Source organism: Cimex lectularius, unplaced genomic scaffold (assembly GCF_000648675.2).
Source record: "Cimex lectularius strain Harlan isolate CLEC.00 unplaced genomic scaffold, Clec_2.1 scaffold40, whole genome shotgun sequence".
NCBI lineage: Eukaryota > Metazoa > Arthropoda > Insecta > Hemiptera > Cimicidae > Cimex > Cimex lectularius.
The window spans coordinates 1,226,521-1,244,342 of record NW_019392652.1 but is presented as its reverse complement, the minus strand read 5'-3'; the positions used below and the strand labels follow the sequence as shown (position 1 = coordinate 1,244,342).

General features: G+C 32.1%; 1 protein-coding gene across 2 annotated transcripts in view; it reads left to right on the top strand.

Annotated features, from left to right (window-relative positions):
* LOC106670118 (myosin heavy chain 95F) overlaps nucleotides 1-17,461 on the top strand; it is a 49,156-nt gene extending 31,695 nt beyond the window's left edge. The window contains exons 3-25 of one of the 2 annotated variants that reach the window (XM_014400175.2): nucleotides 9,480-9,664; nucleotides 9,731-9,804; nucleotides 9,875-10,004; nucleotides 10,074-10,238; nucleotides 10,322-10,584; nucleotides 10,645-10,794; nucleotides 10,880-11,139; nucleotides 11,196-11,353; nucleotides 11,427-11,591; nucleotides 11,672-11,895; nucleotides 11,966-12,166; nucleotides 12,320-12,544; nucleotides 12,613-12,820; nucleotides 12,882-13,006; nucleotides 13,065-13,181; nucleotides 13,251-13,471; nucleotides 13,536-13,623; nucleotides 13,697-13,836; nucleotides 14,308-14,358; nucleotides 14,520-14,637; nucleotides 15,922-16,039; nucleotides 16,106-16,330; nucleotides 16,405-17,461. In XM_014400175.2, the coding sequence (XP_014255661.1) occupies nucleotides 9,481-9,664; nucleotides 9,731-9,804; nucleotides 9,875-10,004; nucleotides 10,074-10,238; nucleotides 10,322-10,584; nucleotides 10,645-10,794; nucleotides 10,880-11,139; nucleotides 11,196-11,353; nucleotides 11,427-11,591; nucleotides 11,672-11,895; nucleotides 11,966-12,166; nucleotides 12,320-12,544; nucleotides 12,613-12,820; nucleotides 12,882-13,006; nucleotides 13,065-13,181; nucleotides 13,251-13,471; nucleotides 13,536-13,623; nucleotides 13,697-13,836; nucleotides 14,308-14,358; nucleotides 14,520-14,637; nucleotides 15,922-16,039; nucleotides 16,106-16,330; nucleotides 16,405-16,556 (3,762 nt within the window). In that variant the 5' untranslated portion in view covers nucleotide 9,480 and the 3' untranslated portion in view covers nucleotides 16,557-17,461. The remainder of the gene's footprint in view (nucleotides 1-9,479; nucleotides 9,665-9,730; nucleotides 9,805-9,874; nucleotides 10,005-10,073; nucleotides 10,239-10,321; nucleotides 10,585-10,644; nucleotides 10,795-10,879; nucleotides 11,140-11,195; nucleotides 11,354-11,426; nucleotides 11,592-11,671; nucleotides 11,896-11,965; nucleotides 12,167-12,319; nucleotides 12,545-12,612; nucleotides 12,821-12,881; nucleotides 13,007-13,064; nucleotides 13,182-13,250; nucleotides 13,472-13,535; nucleotides 13,624-13,696; nucleotides 13,837-14,307; nucleotides 14,359-14,519; nucleotides 14,638-15,921; nucleotides 16,040-16,105; nucleotides 16,331-16,404) is intronic. The other variant, XM_014400176.2, reaches the window with a different exon arrangement.
* Nucleotides 17,462-17,822: the final 361 nt, after the last annotated feature.

Here is a 17,822-nt window from a genome sequence, read left to right as displayed (position 1 = left end):
TCAATCCCAATCTGTCTTTTAAAATTATGGAATTATTGATGTAGATGATTTCGTTTCGCTTAGTTGGTTCGTTCTGAGTAGTAATTATCAAACCAGAAAATAAATTATATCACGCTAAGCTAAAAAACAACTGTCACCGTTTTATAATTATCTTAACGATGAGCTTTTACGGCAAGTAGTCTGTCGTCTTATTACTTTCAACTGGAACTAAAAAAATATTTATTCGAAGAAATATTATTTAATAAGTGTATTCGGACCGTGAATAATAATAATGTATTATTAGTGCCAAACTGAATTTTTATTAAACAATTATTCATGGACTGGAATAGGAGGTAATTCAAGTATCAAACCATCCAAGGACCCAAACTGTAGTGGAGTCAATTTTTGACAAAAAGCTGTCGAAATATGAGGCCTTGTCATGGAACGAATCAATTTCTATTTTCGTTTTTTTCCTTGATAACTGGATTTCAGTTGTCATAACTGGTTAATGGAGTTTCACAGTTGGACAATCTCATCCCTCATTTTTTAAGAAATCGGCCGTTATCTTACCTCGCCTATAAAATAGGGACGTACAAGAAATACGGGTTTCTTTAAATGTGAAAGTCGATTGATCGAATCAAATGAAGGATTGGAATAGCGTGTGGTTCATACGTTTTAGTAAAGTCAAAAATGTCAATACCTTGTACTTCATAAGGCTCTAAAAAAGAAGAATTAATCAGGATAAAATCATACACAATTATATGGTATACAGATGGCTCAAAACCAATTAAAAATCAGGTATACTCTGCAATCCCGAAAAAACGAGTAGTCAACTCATTACGGATATACACCTTGTTATATGCCATACAATATGTAATCGAGATTACACAGATAAAAACCTCATAATATTAGACAACCAAGCAGCCAGAAAAGCATTAGCACCTAAAAGGGTCACATCTAAAATAGTCAATGTGTGCATCCAAAATCTCCAAAATCTGGGAAAGCATAACTTAATAATAAGCATAACTTGAGTGTCAGGGTATAAAGGAATGCTGGCGAATGAACAAGCAGACAAAATTACCAGTGGAAGATCTGCAATACCACATAAAAACCCAGAATGTATACTTGGGACAACATAATCACACGTAGACTTCTCTATTTCAGACTAGGTCACACATAACAAGAGAAGTAGACGAACTTCCGAGGTGCCAGACACAGTAAATTCATGATTGAAGTACCCTCACCAACTGGCAAAACAATTGCTACAGCTAGAAAAGGTAAAACTCAGAGAGGTGATACATACCTATCACTGGCATCTGACAAAACACGTACACGACATGGGTTTATTCAATGAAGATGTAATTTATAACGTTAAATGATGTGGAGGATAAAACAGCCACCCATATTATATTAGAATGCAAAGCAACCGCTAATCTAGGGTACCAAGAAGATCCCAGGAAAAAATGCAACAATGACAGTCAATGAATGATCTACTACTTCTTAAAAGAAGTATTGAGTAATTTGAACTGAACTAGGGGGCTAGGAAAAGTACAAAAAGTCAGAAGGCTGCAGCGCTTGGAGAATACAAAATCCCCGCTTCGTAGCATAGCCTTATCATCATCTCATAAGGAGTTATAATTTGTTGATGGCAACATATCCAGGCAGATTCTTTCATTTTACTCGCTAATGCTGCAGAAAGTCTGTACATCCCTAATACATATAAAATAAACAGCCATTGTTTTTTTAAACTTATAGACCATACCTTCAGGTAAATTCTAAAAAGATATTAAGCAGTTCCAATTTGTGTGTTATCACAATGTCCTTCCTCTTCTCTGCCGAATCTGTATACACATTGCAGTAGACCTTGCATCTGCAAGTGTTTCTCCAGGCGGCAATGTCTTGTCAATATAACTGAGTGACTACAGAGAATATCGTAAGTTAGGAATGCCCTGTAAAATGGTTTGCTGTCTCTTGATTCAGCTTGATGAAATATACAGTATACACAAGAGCATTTTTATTTTGGCTTTGTACTGATCGGTATACCAAATATATTTTTGGTAAATCTTGATTAAAACTGTACGTTGAAAACGGATCAACCTAACTGTTTAAAAGTAGGTACAGAAAATTAGTAATGTGTACAAAAATATATACTTAAATAGTAAAACTTAAACGCAAGAAAGGAACAATCTAATAAGCTGAAAAGTACAGTGTTGGTGAAATTACATAAAAAATAATTAAATTTTGCAGGATTGAGAAATTTATGAGTTTCAAAACTGGAAAAAATATATTTTGTAAATTCATACAATCAAGGGGAAACCGGGTCGCTGATTTTAATGAAACTTATTTTGTTGATACCAGGTCGAAAAATATTAGGCTCATGTCCAAGCATTCTTACCTATTTCTTAGGACCCCTAAGAACCGAAAAACAAAAATAATTTTACGTAATTTAGTAATTTTTTAAAATATGTTTTTCTGTCTTTGTTCTTCATGTATTTCAAGATTGTGATACATAAGTATATTTGTATATTTGTACGTAGAATAAGAAACAAATACGCAAGATTTTAGTTGGGTTATATACATAAAAGTTGCAAAAACCAAAAGAGCTTTGTGTAAAGTAGGCAAAAAAATTGTATTAAAAAACAACAATTCGGATTCGTTTTAAGGACACCATAGAACCATTAAATACATATTTTCAGCACAATAAAAAAAAATATATTTTTGAGCTGGATTAACTAGAGACAATTTTGTTTTCTCTGCGTTAAACGATGTTCCACTTAAAAATGCGTAACTACTCCGGATTTTATCGAAATTCAGAGTTACTGCAACCGTTAAAAAGCAGAATAATTTTTTTTCAGGCTATGTCAAAAATGTTTAGATTTTATGACAGTAAGGATCAAATTAAACAGTAACTTCACTAATTTCGTGGTCCGCTTGGCCAATTAATATATTACAATTAATTAAGGTTTTTGGTTGAGATAAAAAAAAAAAAAATGGCTAAAAGGAGGGAAAATTCAAAAGGTGGGGTTGAGATGTGAAGTTAGTGTCCGAGTGGATCGAGGTCACGCTAGCTCAAGTGGTAGAGCAGCGGCGTATCTAGCCGAAGATCGTGGGTTCGAATCCCGCTCGTGCCATTGACTTTTTTATCTCAACCAAAAACCTTAATTAAACAGTAACGTTAAACATCCTCATACGTGTATTTTTTAATCTCCGGTTCTAACTTACAGGTTCAAATTAGTGGCATGTAGCTTACGCCTTGTAAAGTTTTCTGTGAATCGGTGTACTCGTCCCGAAGTTATCACCGTTTGTGTGATTTTAGAAAAAAAAATCGGAAGAAGGTGAAAAATTTGAGAGAAAACAATTATTTCTCGATTTTCCAAAAAATTTGTATTCAGGGTGTTTTTTGGTTAACAAGAAACAAAAGTCGACTTTGTTTATGGTTAAAAAATTGTTTGTTGTAAAAATGTATGTTGCATGGGTATCGTTGAGTTTGGACTACTTAAATACACAGTCTTTATTTATTCTAAGTAAAAATATAAATCTACTTCCCATGATACATCATAACCTTGAAGGCCTAAGACCTTACACAACACAGACAAAAAAATGTATTTTAAAAAATTACTCAAATTGGGTACCACCTTGTAAGTTATTATTTTATGTGAAAAGTATAGAATTTCTTTTGTGAATTTTATTTCAAAGAAGTTGTTTTATGGAATAAAAATAATCCAGCGTGATTATTTTATATTATTTATGGCTGTATATTATGAAATCTGTCATGATAAAACGGACAGAAGCCGTATGTAAATCAATCCGCCGGTCTCACGGACAAAGTGCATTTCCATCACCAGCATGGCACGGAAGGAAACAGCATGCAACAAAAAGAATAACGGGATCCAACAATCCTATTTTCTATTAGATTCTCACTATGCAAAAAAAAGCCCGGTAGTTTGCCAATGATAAGAAAACAGGACATTCTACTTTGGTAACTGTGTGAACAGGAGGACAATCGTTCCACCTTATATTTTTGTTTCGGTTCTGAAAAGTCTCAAGGTCCTAGATGTTCTCGATAAAAATTAAACTGTTACGAAAAGAATAAGAAGTCTATTGCCACATTGAATTTCGTGTGTATCGTATTGTTAACGCGGAAACAATGGCCGGAGAGTAAATTAAAACTTTGCATGCTGCTTGCCAATAGCGAAAATATAGGAATGAGCTTTCCCTAACGATTCTCAGACTTGCCAATTACTCCAGGACATAAAGAGGTATTTCGTATTTTAAAGGCGATTTTCTACCTGTTACACAAAAAAAATGCTATTAGCCAACTTGGCTTTTGGTTAAATGCCATTTTTACCAGCTTATTTGAATTTTTTGTTGGATTGTGACATGAAAGCTTGATGTCTTATAACCAATAGATATTAATGTATGCATTTGACAAAACAAGAGAGGAAAATAAGGAAAAATCAGTTATATGCTACTTTAAAGTAAAGACGATTTTTAAAAAATCTGAATTTTAATGGCAGTACAATGTTGACACATTAAATTTACAGGGACAATTGCGGAAAGGACAATATTTGCCTGCGCCAAGGTCCATTAGTCAGCTATCAAAACGCCTAGAATTACCATTTTTCTTTAAACTGTGCCAAACCGTTTGTAAAAACAAATCAAGTAAGATCTTTCCTTAGCCATGCTTTGATGGTTTTGACGAAATTCTTAAAAATTCTGTCTTTCACTTGACCCCGACGCTTGTCCAGTGAAAGGGCATTAATTTTCTCTTGCGTACTTCGTCCGTGAGCCCTAGATTGTAGATAATGGCATTTTTTTATTCTACGGACGACAATTTAAAAAAATGATTGTTGACAGCAGTTGATTTGATAAGCCAACGGAAGGAATTTTCTGAAAATTTACGACCCGCGAGATGTTCTTTAGTTTATTTCTTGGCCGTGGTACTTCCACTCCAGTACATTCGGAATTACATAAAGGAACAATCGGATCGGATGAAATTATGCCGTGGCAAGCGTCTATGAGAATTAAATGAAGCCTGGCTTTTCAAGGAAGCACTTCGACTATCGGATTTCACGACGTTAACGAACCTTTTATCTAGAAGAAAATTCATTCGACGATGTCCAATTATATAATCGCTGAATGATTCAGAGATTCGAGAATCTCAAAGAAAATTGCCTGGTTTGAGAACATCCTAATACCTCGAGAGCAGGTCCGCCTCGAATTTCTTTACAGCGTCAGGAATGTCAATAATTTATTAATAAATAAGAATTTTAAAAAAACTGAAATTACTTCTTCCTGATGAAGCTCACAGTGCTTCACAAACCTGTAAACTTCATCGAATTCCATTCATCAAGATTCTTCTTTTATATAAACAAGAACCAAATAAAATCAATTATAAATTCTTTAGGCAACTAATTATAATTGTGACAACAACAAATAAAAATACCCATAATCATTCGGAAATCGTGAGATGCGGTCTGGTGTGATGTAGGTTACAGAAAAACCTTTTCTTTAATCGTGCCAACGTTTCGATCTTTGTTGAGATCATCTTCAGGGCCTGGGATTTACAAATATTGTTTAAATTTAACAAATACATGTAGGATGTGGAAAAAAGTGAATTTATATTAATTTCTTGGCAAAATAAAGATGCAAGTAGGAATGTCTTTTCCTTCAGTTCCTTATTCATTCCTTTTAAAAATGTAATACAATGTAATTTTTAAAAATTATATGATGGAGTGAGTGTGGAGTTCAATCCTTTTTTAAAAAGATAGTTCCTACTCACATTAAGATTTTTTTATTCTTTTAATTAGCAACCTATCAATAAATATTTCTGGATACCCGTTATTTCTTGCTATGGTTTTAATAGTTTCTAATTATTTTTTATAGTTAACCGGTGTTAATGGAAGTTTTAACATACGGTCTATGAGCCAAATGAAACCAGCAGCTTTTTGGGATTTTATTTTTTTATTCTTTTAACTAGCAACCTATCAATAAATATTTCTAGATACCCGTTGTTTTTTTGCTATGGTTTTAATAGTTTCTAATTATTTTTTATAGTTAGCCGGTGCTAATGGAAGTTTTACTTTATCTTAATGTGAGTAGGAACCATCTTTTTAAAAAAGGATGTAATTTTTATTATTATTGTTTAACACTAAGAATACAGTGAGGTTAGGCAGTCCAGGATGTTAAGTAAAGACTAAAGTAAAATTAATATAACAGCAAACTTGTGTTTCATTTTATGATTGTTTTTTACACTGTGATTTTTTCGCTGTATAAGGTGCATATGTAAGATGTTAGGGTATATCATTTGACTAAAAGAGTAGTGAAATATTACTCGAAATAAGTAGGAGTATTAATACTATTCATAAATAGTATGTATACTTTTATTTTGTTATGAGGTATTTTATTTAACTTTTGGTCGTGTATCTATCCCAATCTAAGACACATAATATGAACAAGATACTGGTAAAAACGTTTGGTATCTCTTTGATATATAATTTATCTAATTCATTATTTAATATCGTTTTTATGGCATTTATGTTTTAAGAAAGTTAAACAGTTCTTTGTATTTAATTTAGCAAGAACGAATTTTGCATTTTAAACAAGGGTTCGCAACAGCAGAGGTCATATCAACCCTCAGGGTGCCGGTGTTTTTGAAAAAAAGCCCCTTTGTAAATGTGTTGGGTTCGAATGCAGGGCTGCTGGATTTGAACCCGGGACCTTCACCTTACAGTGATGAGCGCCATGTCAACGCATAAACCATTGAGGCCACCGATGCTCTATGATTTGTTTATTATCGAGCATGAAAGTCTTAATTTATAATAAAGTTTTAAAAGTTCTTGTTTACTGACTGATTTAAAATAATTGGAGGTAGTGTTATAATACTTTAGTTATAGTTATAATCCTTTGACTAGCAAATTAATAGAAATGATGAAGGTGGGGTGAGTATGTTGTACATGTGTATATGTTGACTCACTTTGTGTAAATGATTGTTCTACTCACAGATTTTTTGTTTACAATCCTGAAGTCAAGTATTAAACGCTCAGCATCAGGTTGAAGGAGTTACAAACACGTCTCTCGACATGAAATATAAAAAGGAACACTAGAGGATCTAAAAGAATTCCTCCAATTAATTAATTCTTTACACCCTAATATAAATTTTACATTGGAAATCAATAAAGATGGTTGTTTAAACTGCACATTCTTATAACTTCTTATACAATATAATATATTTTGATTTACCTCCTGTGTTAAACATGTACCTAAATAATACTTGACATATAAATTAATCACTAGTTTAAAATTAATTTTTTACATTATTTATTAGTATAATATTTAGTTGTGCTGTAATTTACGTTTTTTGCAATTCAAAATTGAACAGCATTAAAACCAGCTTTGTCAATGAAACATCGCGGTTCACTCTTACAATTCATGTCAAGAGACGAGTTTCAACCTGATGATGTTCATTTAACGCTCAAAATTGAATCATTGTAAGCAACAAATCTGTTAGTAGAAATTTCATTTCTGAAAAGCTAACAGTTCTTAGTTCAGATCCCGGAACAGCACAATTGGTAAAAATATGTAAAAGGTATTGTAAAATGACCCCTTGTTTACCAACAACCAATGGAAAGTTGGATGTTACACCCTCCTGTAGCTCAGGAATTACTTTACTTTAATTATATATTAATTAATCTGATAACTTTCTTCCCAGATTGTTAATTTATAGTAAAACATATATATGCATAACAGCTGAGAATATCATTATATATTCTATGTATTATTAAGTATTGAAATATTTAAGCTTTCTTCCCTAGGCTACATTAAAGTAAAAATAAATGTGGAACCGTGTTACCAAATCGATTAATTCTTCGAATCCTAAGAAGGCATTAGTTTTTACATTTTGTCAGAGTATTTCATTAAAATACTCTTATAAATAAGTTGTCAGGCCTATAATGTCACTTAATAGTAACTCGAGTAGTTAAATGACCATAACCAATAATACTAATAAATAATAATATTAATAAATCAATTTATGTTAATTAAACTTGTAACAGAGTTTTGTTACTCAATAGTGGCAATGTTCTATTTTTCAATAAATATTTTACTAAAGTTTTTTATAACAAAATTTGTACATTTGTTTCTGTATGGTGCATTACATTAATATAAATAATAAATTGCACTAGAAATGTACCTTTTGTAGACCTTCTGTGATAATAAGATTATAGCAATCATAGTTTAACTTTTTTATCTTAGATTAGTTGTTTTCAAGAATTATATTTTTATTACTCAATCTGACTTTCATTAACAAGCCATTTAGATGAATGAAATGATACATGCAATAAATCACTTGACTCATTGCATTCAGTTCAACAGTACTGTTTATCAGTGTGTCAATAATTTTGAGATAATTAAGTTAAATTTGAATGATTGGAAATGTCGTATAATCTTCCTAAAGTGTCAAGGTCTTGTTTAGGATTTAAATTGAAAATAAGCTAATGTTACATTTAGAAGAAATCTAATTTCGTGGTCCGCTTGACCAATTAATATATTACAATTAATTAAGGTTTTTAGTTGAGATAAAAAAGTCAATGGCATGAGCGGGATTCGAACCCACGATCTTCGGCTAGATACGCCGCTGCTCTACCACTTGAGCTATCGTGACCTCGATCCACTCGGACACCAACTTCCTATCTCAACCCCACCTTTTGAGTTTTCCCTCCTTTATCTCAACTAAAAATCTTAATTAATTGTAATATATTAGTTGGTCAAGCAGACCACGAAATTAGTGAATTTAATGAATTAAAATGAGGTATACTTCACTAAATTTTTTCCATTTCATTTGTCACCGAGAATTCAATCCGATTACACGACATTTGAAAAATGGCAAAAAGGAGGGAAAACTCAAAAGGTGGTGTTGAGATGGGAAGTTGGCGTCTGAGTGGATCGAGGTCACGATAGCTCAAGTGGTAGAGCAGCGGCGTATCAAGCTGAAGATCGTGGGTTCGAATCCTGCTCGTGCCATTGACTTTTTTATCTCGACTAAAAATCTTAATTAATTGTAATATATTAATTGGTCAAGCGGACCACGAAATTAGGGAATTATATTTTTATTACTCAATCTGACTTTCATTAACAAGCCATTTAGATGAATGAAATGATACATGCAATAAATCACTTGACTCATCGCATTCAGTTCAACAGTACTGTTTATCAGTGTGTCAATAATTTTGAAATAATTAAGTTAAAATATGAATGATTGGAGATGTCATATAATCTTCCTAAAGTGTCAAGGTCTTGTGTGGGATTTAAATTGAAAATCAGCTAATGTTTCACTTAGAAGAAATAGCTTTTAAAAGATTTGAAATGAACATGAAGTTCAGTTTATCAATTTAAGTTTAGTTTAAGTTGAAATAATTTTATCTCTTCAATATAAATACAATTAATAAGTTTTGCGTTTAAAAATTTGAATATCCATTTTAAATTTTAAATTTATTTTTTAGAATGGAGCAGAGAAAAGTGTGGCTGTCAGACCCTTTGGAAGGGTTTGTCCTGGGCCAAATCGTAGACATAGGAATGGATGAAGTAACAGTACAGCCGCTGGACAAGAAAGGACCCAAGGTGACAACAAGCCTTGATAGACTCTACCTCGTAGAAGAGCACGACAATCGTGATTTCGATGATAACTGTTTGTAATCGTTTCTACTTTTGAATATTATGTTGCATTCTTTTCATTAATTCAATTTTCTTATAGGCTCCTTGATGAATTTAAATGAAGCTTCTCTCTTAAACAATATAAGAAATCGCTATAAGAAAGATAAAATATATGTGGGTTTATATTTGAGTATTGGTGTATTTAGTCTGTTGTCATCTTTTACATTTAGTTCTTGTTTTGTAGACTTATGTCGCGAACATCCTAATAGCTGTAAATCCTTATTTTGAGATCAAGGATTTTTATTCCTCAAAAGTTATTAAACAGTACCAGGGTAAATCACTTGGACAAATGCCACCTCATGTCTTTGCTATTGGTAAATTTATTTATATCCTTATTGTTTTAATTTTTTAAATAGATAATAATAAATTAATAATAATTGCAGCTGATAAATCTTTTCGAGATATGAAAGTTTTAAAGCAGTCGCAATCCATAATTGTTTCTGGTGAAAGTGGCGCTGGAAAAACTGAATCGACCAAATATCTTTTGAGATATCTTTGTGATCTCTGGGGCACAGCTGCAGGACCAATTGAACAAAAAATCCTTGATGGTAGTTAAATTTATTCTATTTTTCTTTCTTCTCCATATAAATAAATATTTATATTTATAATATTTGGGAAACTGTGTCTTCAGCAAACCCAGTCCTTGAAGCATTTGGAAATGCTAAAACTACACGGAACAACAATTCATCTAGATTTGGGAAATTTATGGAAGTCCATTTTGATACAAAATGCACTGTGGTTGGTGGCTATATTTCACATTATTTGCTCGAAAAGTCAAGGATCGTAATGCAAAGCCCAGAAGAGAGAAATTATCACGTGTTCTATCTCTTATGCGCAGGTGCTCCAGAGAGCATTAGGCACAAATTAAAATTGACCAAACCGGACGATTTTCATGTAAGGAAATTTTAATTCATATAATATTATCTATATTTCATTCACATTATTAAATTGCAGTATTTGAAAAATGGGTGTACTCAATATTTTACCAACAACAATACAGAAAGTAAATTGAATAATACTCAAAAGAGTGCGTCTCATGCCAGACAAGGTGGACTTAGAGATCCGATGCTTGACGATGTTGAAGATTTTGCAAATATGGATAAAGTATGTTTAATTGTAACATTAATACAGCTACATAAAAGAAACAAATTACATTACTTTCCAAAATTAATATTTTGTTTTGTCGCAGGCTTTAAACAGACTTGGCCTTGCAGAAGATGAAAGGCTTGAAATTTATGCAATGGTTGCTGCTGTCTTACATCTGGGAAATGTAGCTTTTGAGGAAAACGTTGAAAGTACTAAAGGAGGTTCTCAGGTGACTGCCAACTCTGAGGCAAGTCTCATTATGGCATCGTCACTTTTGTTTGTCGACAAGGAAGAACTGAGACAAGCTCTCGTTAATAAAGTGATGATGACTAACCGAGGTGGACCAAAGGGGACTGTCATAATGTAACGATGCGTTTGAAAAAAAAAAAAATTATGGTTTTAACTTATATTTATTCCAGGGTTCCTTTGAAAGTCTATGAAGCGAATAATGCAAGGGATGCATTAGCAAAAGCATTGTACAGCAAACTGTTTGACTATATTGTATACAGGATTAACAAAAGTATACCTTTTCAAGCATCAAGTTACTATATTGGTGTTCTTGATATTGCTGGCTTTGGTACTTACACTTGTCTACTTTGTATCTTTTTTGGAACTTTTCATAAAATGTTTTATTTTTATTTTTAATTTAGAATACTTTACCGTAAACAGCTTTGAACAATTCTGCATCAACTACTGTAATGAAAAGCTACAGCAGTTCTTTAACGAGCGCATATTGAAAGATGAACAAGAGCTTTATCAAAAAGAAGGACTACAAGTTAAAAAAATCAATTTTATCGACAATCAAGACTGTATAGGTGCATAATTAGCAATTTTTTAAAATATATATATTTTTTTAATATCCGGTTTGGTTTTCTTATTTTGCCTCTTTGTTCAGATTTAATTGAAGGTAAAAACGGGGGTTTATTTAATTTACTTGATGAAGAGTCAAAACTGCCGAAACCCAGTGCGGAGCATTTTACATCTGAGGTTCACAGACGGTGGAATTCCCATTTCAGGCTTGCTCTCCCGAGGACTTCTAAACTAAAAGCACATCGGGAAATCAGGGACTCTGAAGGATTCCTTGTACGGCATTTTGCTGGAGCAGTTTGCTATGACACTGTAATATATAACAGATAATATTTTAAAATAATGCACTATATACATGTCAATTTCAACAAAAAATTTTTAGAGTAAATTTATTGAGAAGAATAATGATGCCCTTCACTCATCATTGGAAGGTCTTGTACAAGAAAGCAAGAATCCATTTTTATCAACAATGTTCACAAATTTTAATAATACAAATAACCAAAAGGGAAAACTGACCTTCATTAGTGTTGGATCAAAATTCCAGACACAGCTTGCTGAACTAATGGATAAGTTGAAGAGTACAGTAAGTATTTAAATAAATTTTTCTTTTTATTATCCTTTTTTCTACATAATGGGCAATCTCTATTGTACTGTAGTTTTTTTAAATGTACACATGGATATTGCTTAACTCTGAGGCATTCAACATAAACTACATATTTTATGTTACACTTTTTAGGGAACCAGCTTTGTCCGCTGTATAAAACCGAATCAAAAAATGATCGACCATCAGTTTGAAGGTGGATCAATTTTATCCCAGCTTCAGTGTTCAGGGATGACCAGCGTTCTGCAACTAATGCAGCAAGGGTTCCCCTCAAGAACCCAGTTCTCTGATCTTTACCAGATGTACTCATCCTTCTTGCCCCCTCAATTGGCAAGACTTGATCCCAGGCTGTTTTGCAAAGTTAGAATAACATTGCCAATTTTTCCTTATATATAATATTTTTGTATTTTTTTATATTATGATTTTAGGCTTTGTTCTATGCGCTTGGCATGAATGACAATGAATTTAAATTTGGTGTTTCCAAAGTCTTCTTCAGGCCTGGGAAGTTTGCGGAATTTGATTCTATAATGAGATCTGATCCTGAAAATGTAGCTGTGATGGTAGGAAAAGTTAAAAAATGGCTGCTTGCCAATAGATGGAAGAAAGCACAATGGTGCAGTTTAGCTGTGATAAAATGTAAAGAAAATACACCTATAATTTTTTTCAAACTTTTTAAATAAATATTTTATCTTTACAGTGGATAAGAAGATCAAATATAGGAACCAGTGTAGAATAATTATGCAAAAAACAGTCAGAATGTATTTAGCAAAGAAGCAACACCGCCCAAGATACAGAGGCATAGCGAAGATCAACAATTTGCAAGTATGTATGCATTAGAAATTTATTGTAAATATATTCATTAACTTTTTTACTTTCTTAGTCCATAATAGGTAGAATGGAAATAGTAATTGGCCAATTAAAAAGAGACAAAGACTCCAGCATCAGCGAAATGAAAAATCTCCAAAATGAAATGAGAGATGTCATTATAAAAATTAAGGTTTTAAATTAAAAACAATTTTAATATATTAATTAATTTAATTTATTTATAACGTTACACTTGAATTAGGCAAATCCAAAAATAAAACCAGAAGAAATAAATGTATTGCATACAACGCTAATGAACAAGGCAAACAAGGAGTTGGCCAATTTACAAAAGAAATTGGAGTCACAAAAAGATGAAGAGGAGAAAGAGAGATTGAGGAGAATTCAAGAAGAAATGATGAAGGAAAAGATGAGGAGAGAGGAAGAGGAAAAGCAAAAGAACTTAGAAGAAGAAGAAAAGAAGCTGTAAGTAAAAAAAAAACTTTATTGTGAATTTAATACTTTATCTAATTGTTAAATTTTAAATTAGTAAACTTGAAATGGAAAAAAGAAGAAAGCAAGAGGAAGATCAACTTAAAAGGCAACAAGAGCTTGAAAATGCTACAAAACTCAATCAGGTGCTTAAAAACCATAATTACCTGAACAAAATTGAAATGTAATACTAATTAAGTTTTTCTATTGTAATTTTAGTACCAACTGGAAGTACAAGTCCAAGAAGAGATAAGAAAAAGGGGCCTGTTGGAACAAGAGCGCAGAGATCATGAATTGGCTCTGCGACTAGCGCAGGAAAGTGATAGTCAAGTTGACGATATAATCTCTCCAATGGATAGGTGAGAAATTTGTGTCAACAATAGCACTTTGTAGAAATAGACTTTTATGTATGACTAGCACCCAATTTTTCCAGTAATGAAATAGTAAAATTAAATTAAAACAATTTTTTTAAAAACCATGAATATAAAATTCTCTAAAAGAATATTAAAAAAAGAAAAAGAAATAAAGAAAAGTTTTTAGACATTTCTTACAAGTTATTAATGAAATATATTTTACATACTAAATGCTTTCTTGTGAAGTTCCATCAAGGTTGAATTGCTAAAGTGTTTCAAAACAACATAAACCCTTCTATAATTATGTATATGTTGTAAACTTTGTGAAATAGATTTGGTAATGCATGGAAAGCTATGCCAATTTTGACACTGCATGTGATCTTTGTTATCACATTGTAATACTTTAAAAAATGTCTGCATTATAACTCCATAATGCTGAATGCTTTGAGTATAATAAAGTCATTTGTGCTTACATAGGTTTTCCGGCGCACGGATGATGAATTCCACCTCTAATAATAAACTAAACAGGTATCTTTCAGAGCACATATTGTAGAATATTCTAAACTGTAATTATTTTTGCATTAAGCATGCTGCCTGTATTCTTGGATGGGCTTGCAATTTAAATATGTACAAAGTACATATTTCATACTGTTTGGTAAATAACTGTTTATAATTGTTTGTATTTACAGGCCTGAACACATCAAAAGTCAAATTAATAACAATAACTCTAAATATGATCTTTCCAAGTGGAAATATTCAGAACTCAGGGACACAATCAATACATCTTGTGATATTGATTTGTTAGAGGTGTGTATTATATATTTCTTAAATTATTTTATTTGTACATTTAACTTTTTTTTGGGCTGATTTTTGGATGCTAAAACGTGTTCCCTTGCCTATAGTCTTGGACACTTCGAAAGTGTTCGCTTTAAATCACTCTTATTCCTTTTATGTTGCACCAATTCTGTTCAAAATTTGATAGTACATTCCTCAAATATACTTTACAACAGAAGTAAATAAATGTAATGAGAGAGAAGAAGCTGTAGCTGTTAAACATGAGCAGAACTTTTTAATTTGTTCATCTATTTTCATCTTTGTCTGTATATTCTCACTGGATTGTCTATCATACGTATTTATGATCGGGATGTTCAAGCTGCTACCTCAACTTTTCACAATAATCACAAATGTGATAAAACAATACAAGTACATATATGCAATAAATGATTAACTTAATAGTTCTGACAGTTAAAATTAAAGTAAGCAAAGTAATTCCTGACACACTGGCTTAAAGTCCAACTACCCGTTGACTGTTTTAATCTATTTTACAAATTCACTAATTTCGTGGTCCGCTTGACCAATTAATACTTTCCAATTAATTAAGGTTTTTAGTTGAGATGAAAAAAAGCTAATGGCACGAGAGGGATTCGAACCCATGACCTTCGGCTAGATACGCCGCTGCTCTACCACCTGAGCTATCGTGGCCTCGATCAACTCGGACATCAACTCCCCATCTCAACCCCACCTTATGAGTTTTCCCTCCTTTTTTTTCATCTCAACTAAAAACCTTAATTAATTGTAAAGTATTAATTGGTCAAGCGGACCACGAAATTAGTGAATTTAATGAATTAAAATGAAGTACACCTCACTAAATCTCTCCGTCGCCATTTCAATTGTCGTCGAGAATCCAAACCCATTACACGACTTTGAAAAATGGCAAAAGGAGGGAAAACTCATAAGGTGGGGTTGAGATGGGGAGTTGATGTCCGAGTGGATCGAGGTCACGATAGCTCAGGTGGTAGAGCAGCGGCGTATCTAGCTGAAGGTCGTGAGTTCGAATCCCTCTCATGCCATTAGCTTTTTTTCATCTCAACTAAAAACCTTAATTAATTGTAAACTATTTTACAATATTTTTTCTGAAATATTCTCATTTAAAATTACATGGGCTATGCCGGTATTCAAACCCAGAAAGTTAGTGTGTTAAATACGAGTTGTACACTCTAACCACTTGCATTCTGCGGTCCCATCACCTTAAACGTTTAATAATTTATTTGCTATATGATAAAACATATTTAACAAACCTTTTTTGTCTAGGCATGTAGGGTAGAATTTCATCGACGGTTGAAAATCTATCATGCCTGGAAAGCTAAAAACAGACATCGCTCCATCATGAATGAAAATGAGAGGGCACCTCGATCAATAATGGATGCAGGTATTTATTGAATAACACAATTTAGATATTTATTTACGGATTTTATCTTCTAATTTGTTCTTTTAGCTAACAACTCTCCGAAAAATTTGGCTAAGAACACCATAGACAACAACAGCCAACGTTTCTTCCGGATCCCATTTATTCGCCCAACAGGCCTCAGTAACGGCCACTCGGATAATCTGATGGACAATTCGAACAAACGAGGATGGTGGTATGCTCATTTCGATGGCCAGTATGTGGCGAGGCAAATGGAACTCCACCCTGACAAACCGGCAATACTGCTTACTGCTGGTAAACATTTATCCTGTGATTTAAGTCAGAACTGTAATAAACAGTTATTTTATTCATTTTTTTTCTTCCATTAGGGATTGATGACATGCAGATGTGTGAATTGAGCCTGGAAGAGACAGGGTTAACTCGTAAAAGAGGTGCAGAGATTCTTGAGCGTGATTTCACTAGAGAATGGGAGAAACACGGAGGGAAACCTTACACCAAAGCTTCGGATAGGATTAAGTAGATATTTAGAAATCTTCTTAACAAATTACAAAGCAACATTTGCACCACCTTTAATGTACAATGTAAATAGTTACTCTAGTCTTGCTATTAAGAAAACAAAAATCCATGAGTGATTTGATTTACTTAAACAAATTCAATCATTTTGTTACTATTTATAAAATTTAAAAACTGAAAACTATTTAAAAAGAAAATTTAAAAACATGTTACATTTAATTTTAGCAAAACTATTTTAAATAAATTAATTTCCTAATGAATATCATAAATTTGTGTGATAATAGGATATATTTTCATATAAAATTACAATTTATATTTATTTTTTGAATGTGTGCAACATGTTAATATTTCAAATTTAATTACATAGAAAATTTTATTTTTTGATAATAATACACATTTTGAATTTGTTTCAATTTTTAATAAATACAGAAACAAAATAATTATTATTACCATATCTAAATCACCGATAGGTGTTATTATTATTGTAAAAAAATCCACTTTAGGTACTTAGGTACATAATTTAATAAAAAATAAAAACTAATGGTGTGTGAAATATATATAAAATGTTTTGCAATTGTAAGCTATTTTTATAAACCCAAGGGTAAATTTTCCTCAAATCAACATTAGGTGTAAAATTAATACAATACAATACTTGTAACTATTATTACAATTTTAATACAATTTTGTATTTCTGTACGAAGATGAAAGATTTAAATAAAATCAAATCTGAATGGTTGTGATCTATGAAATTCAACATTCCAAGTGAAAATCGACAGTAATACAAACACATTTAAATATAATTGTTATATTTTTATAATCTGCTTCAACTAATGTCTGGATTCATAAGAATTCACTTTAGTTTTTTGTTTAAATCACTAAATATTTAATAAAAAAATAAATTAACTGGCATAATTCTGTTTTTAATTCTTTTGTTAATGTAATAATCCTGGCAGGAAAAAAAATGCGCACAAGAACATTTCTTGCTTCTCTGCTCTCTGCTTACTTTGTTATGCAAGCCAACTCTTCCCAATCAGTACCTGTGTAAGCTCCTTGTCTTTTCCCTTATGCTCCCCAATTTCAATTATGGCTATCTGGTCTACGGTGGACTCACCAGTAAGCTTGATAACAGACACAAGTGAATCATGAACAGCTTTGTTTGGTTCATATTTAGCTCTAATTGGAGTTGTTCTGGGGGAGATTGTCAGATTATTTAATAATTTATGGAGAAATATATCATTTTTTTACATCTAGTTTCAAGCGTGTCTATATTTCT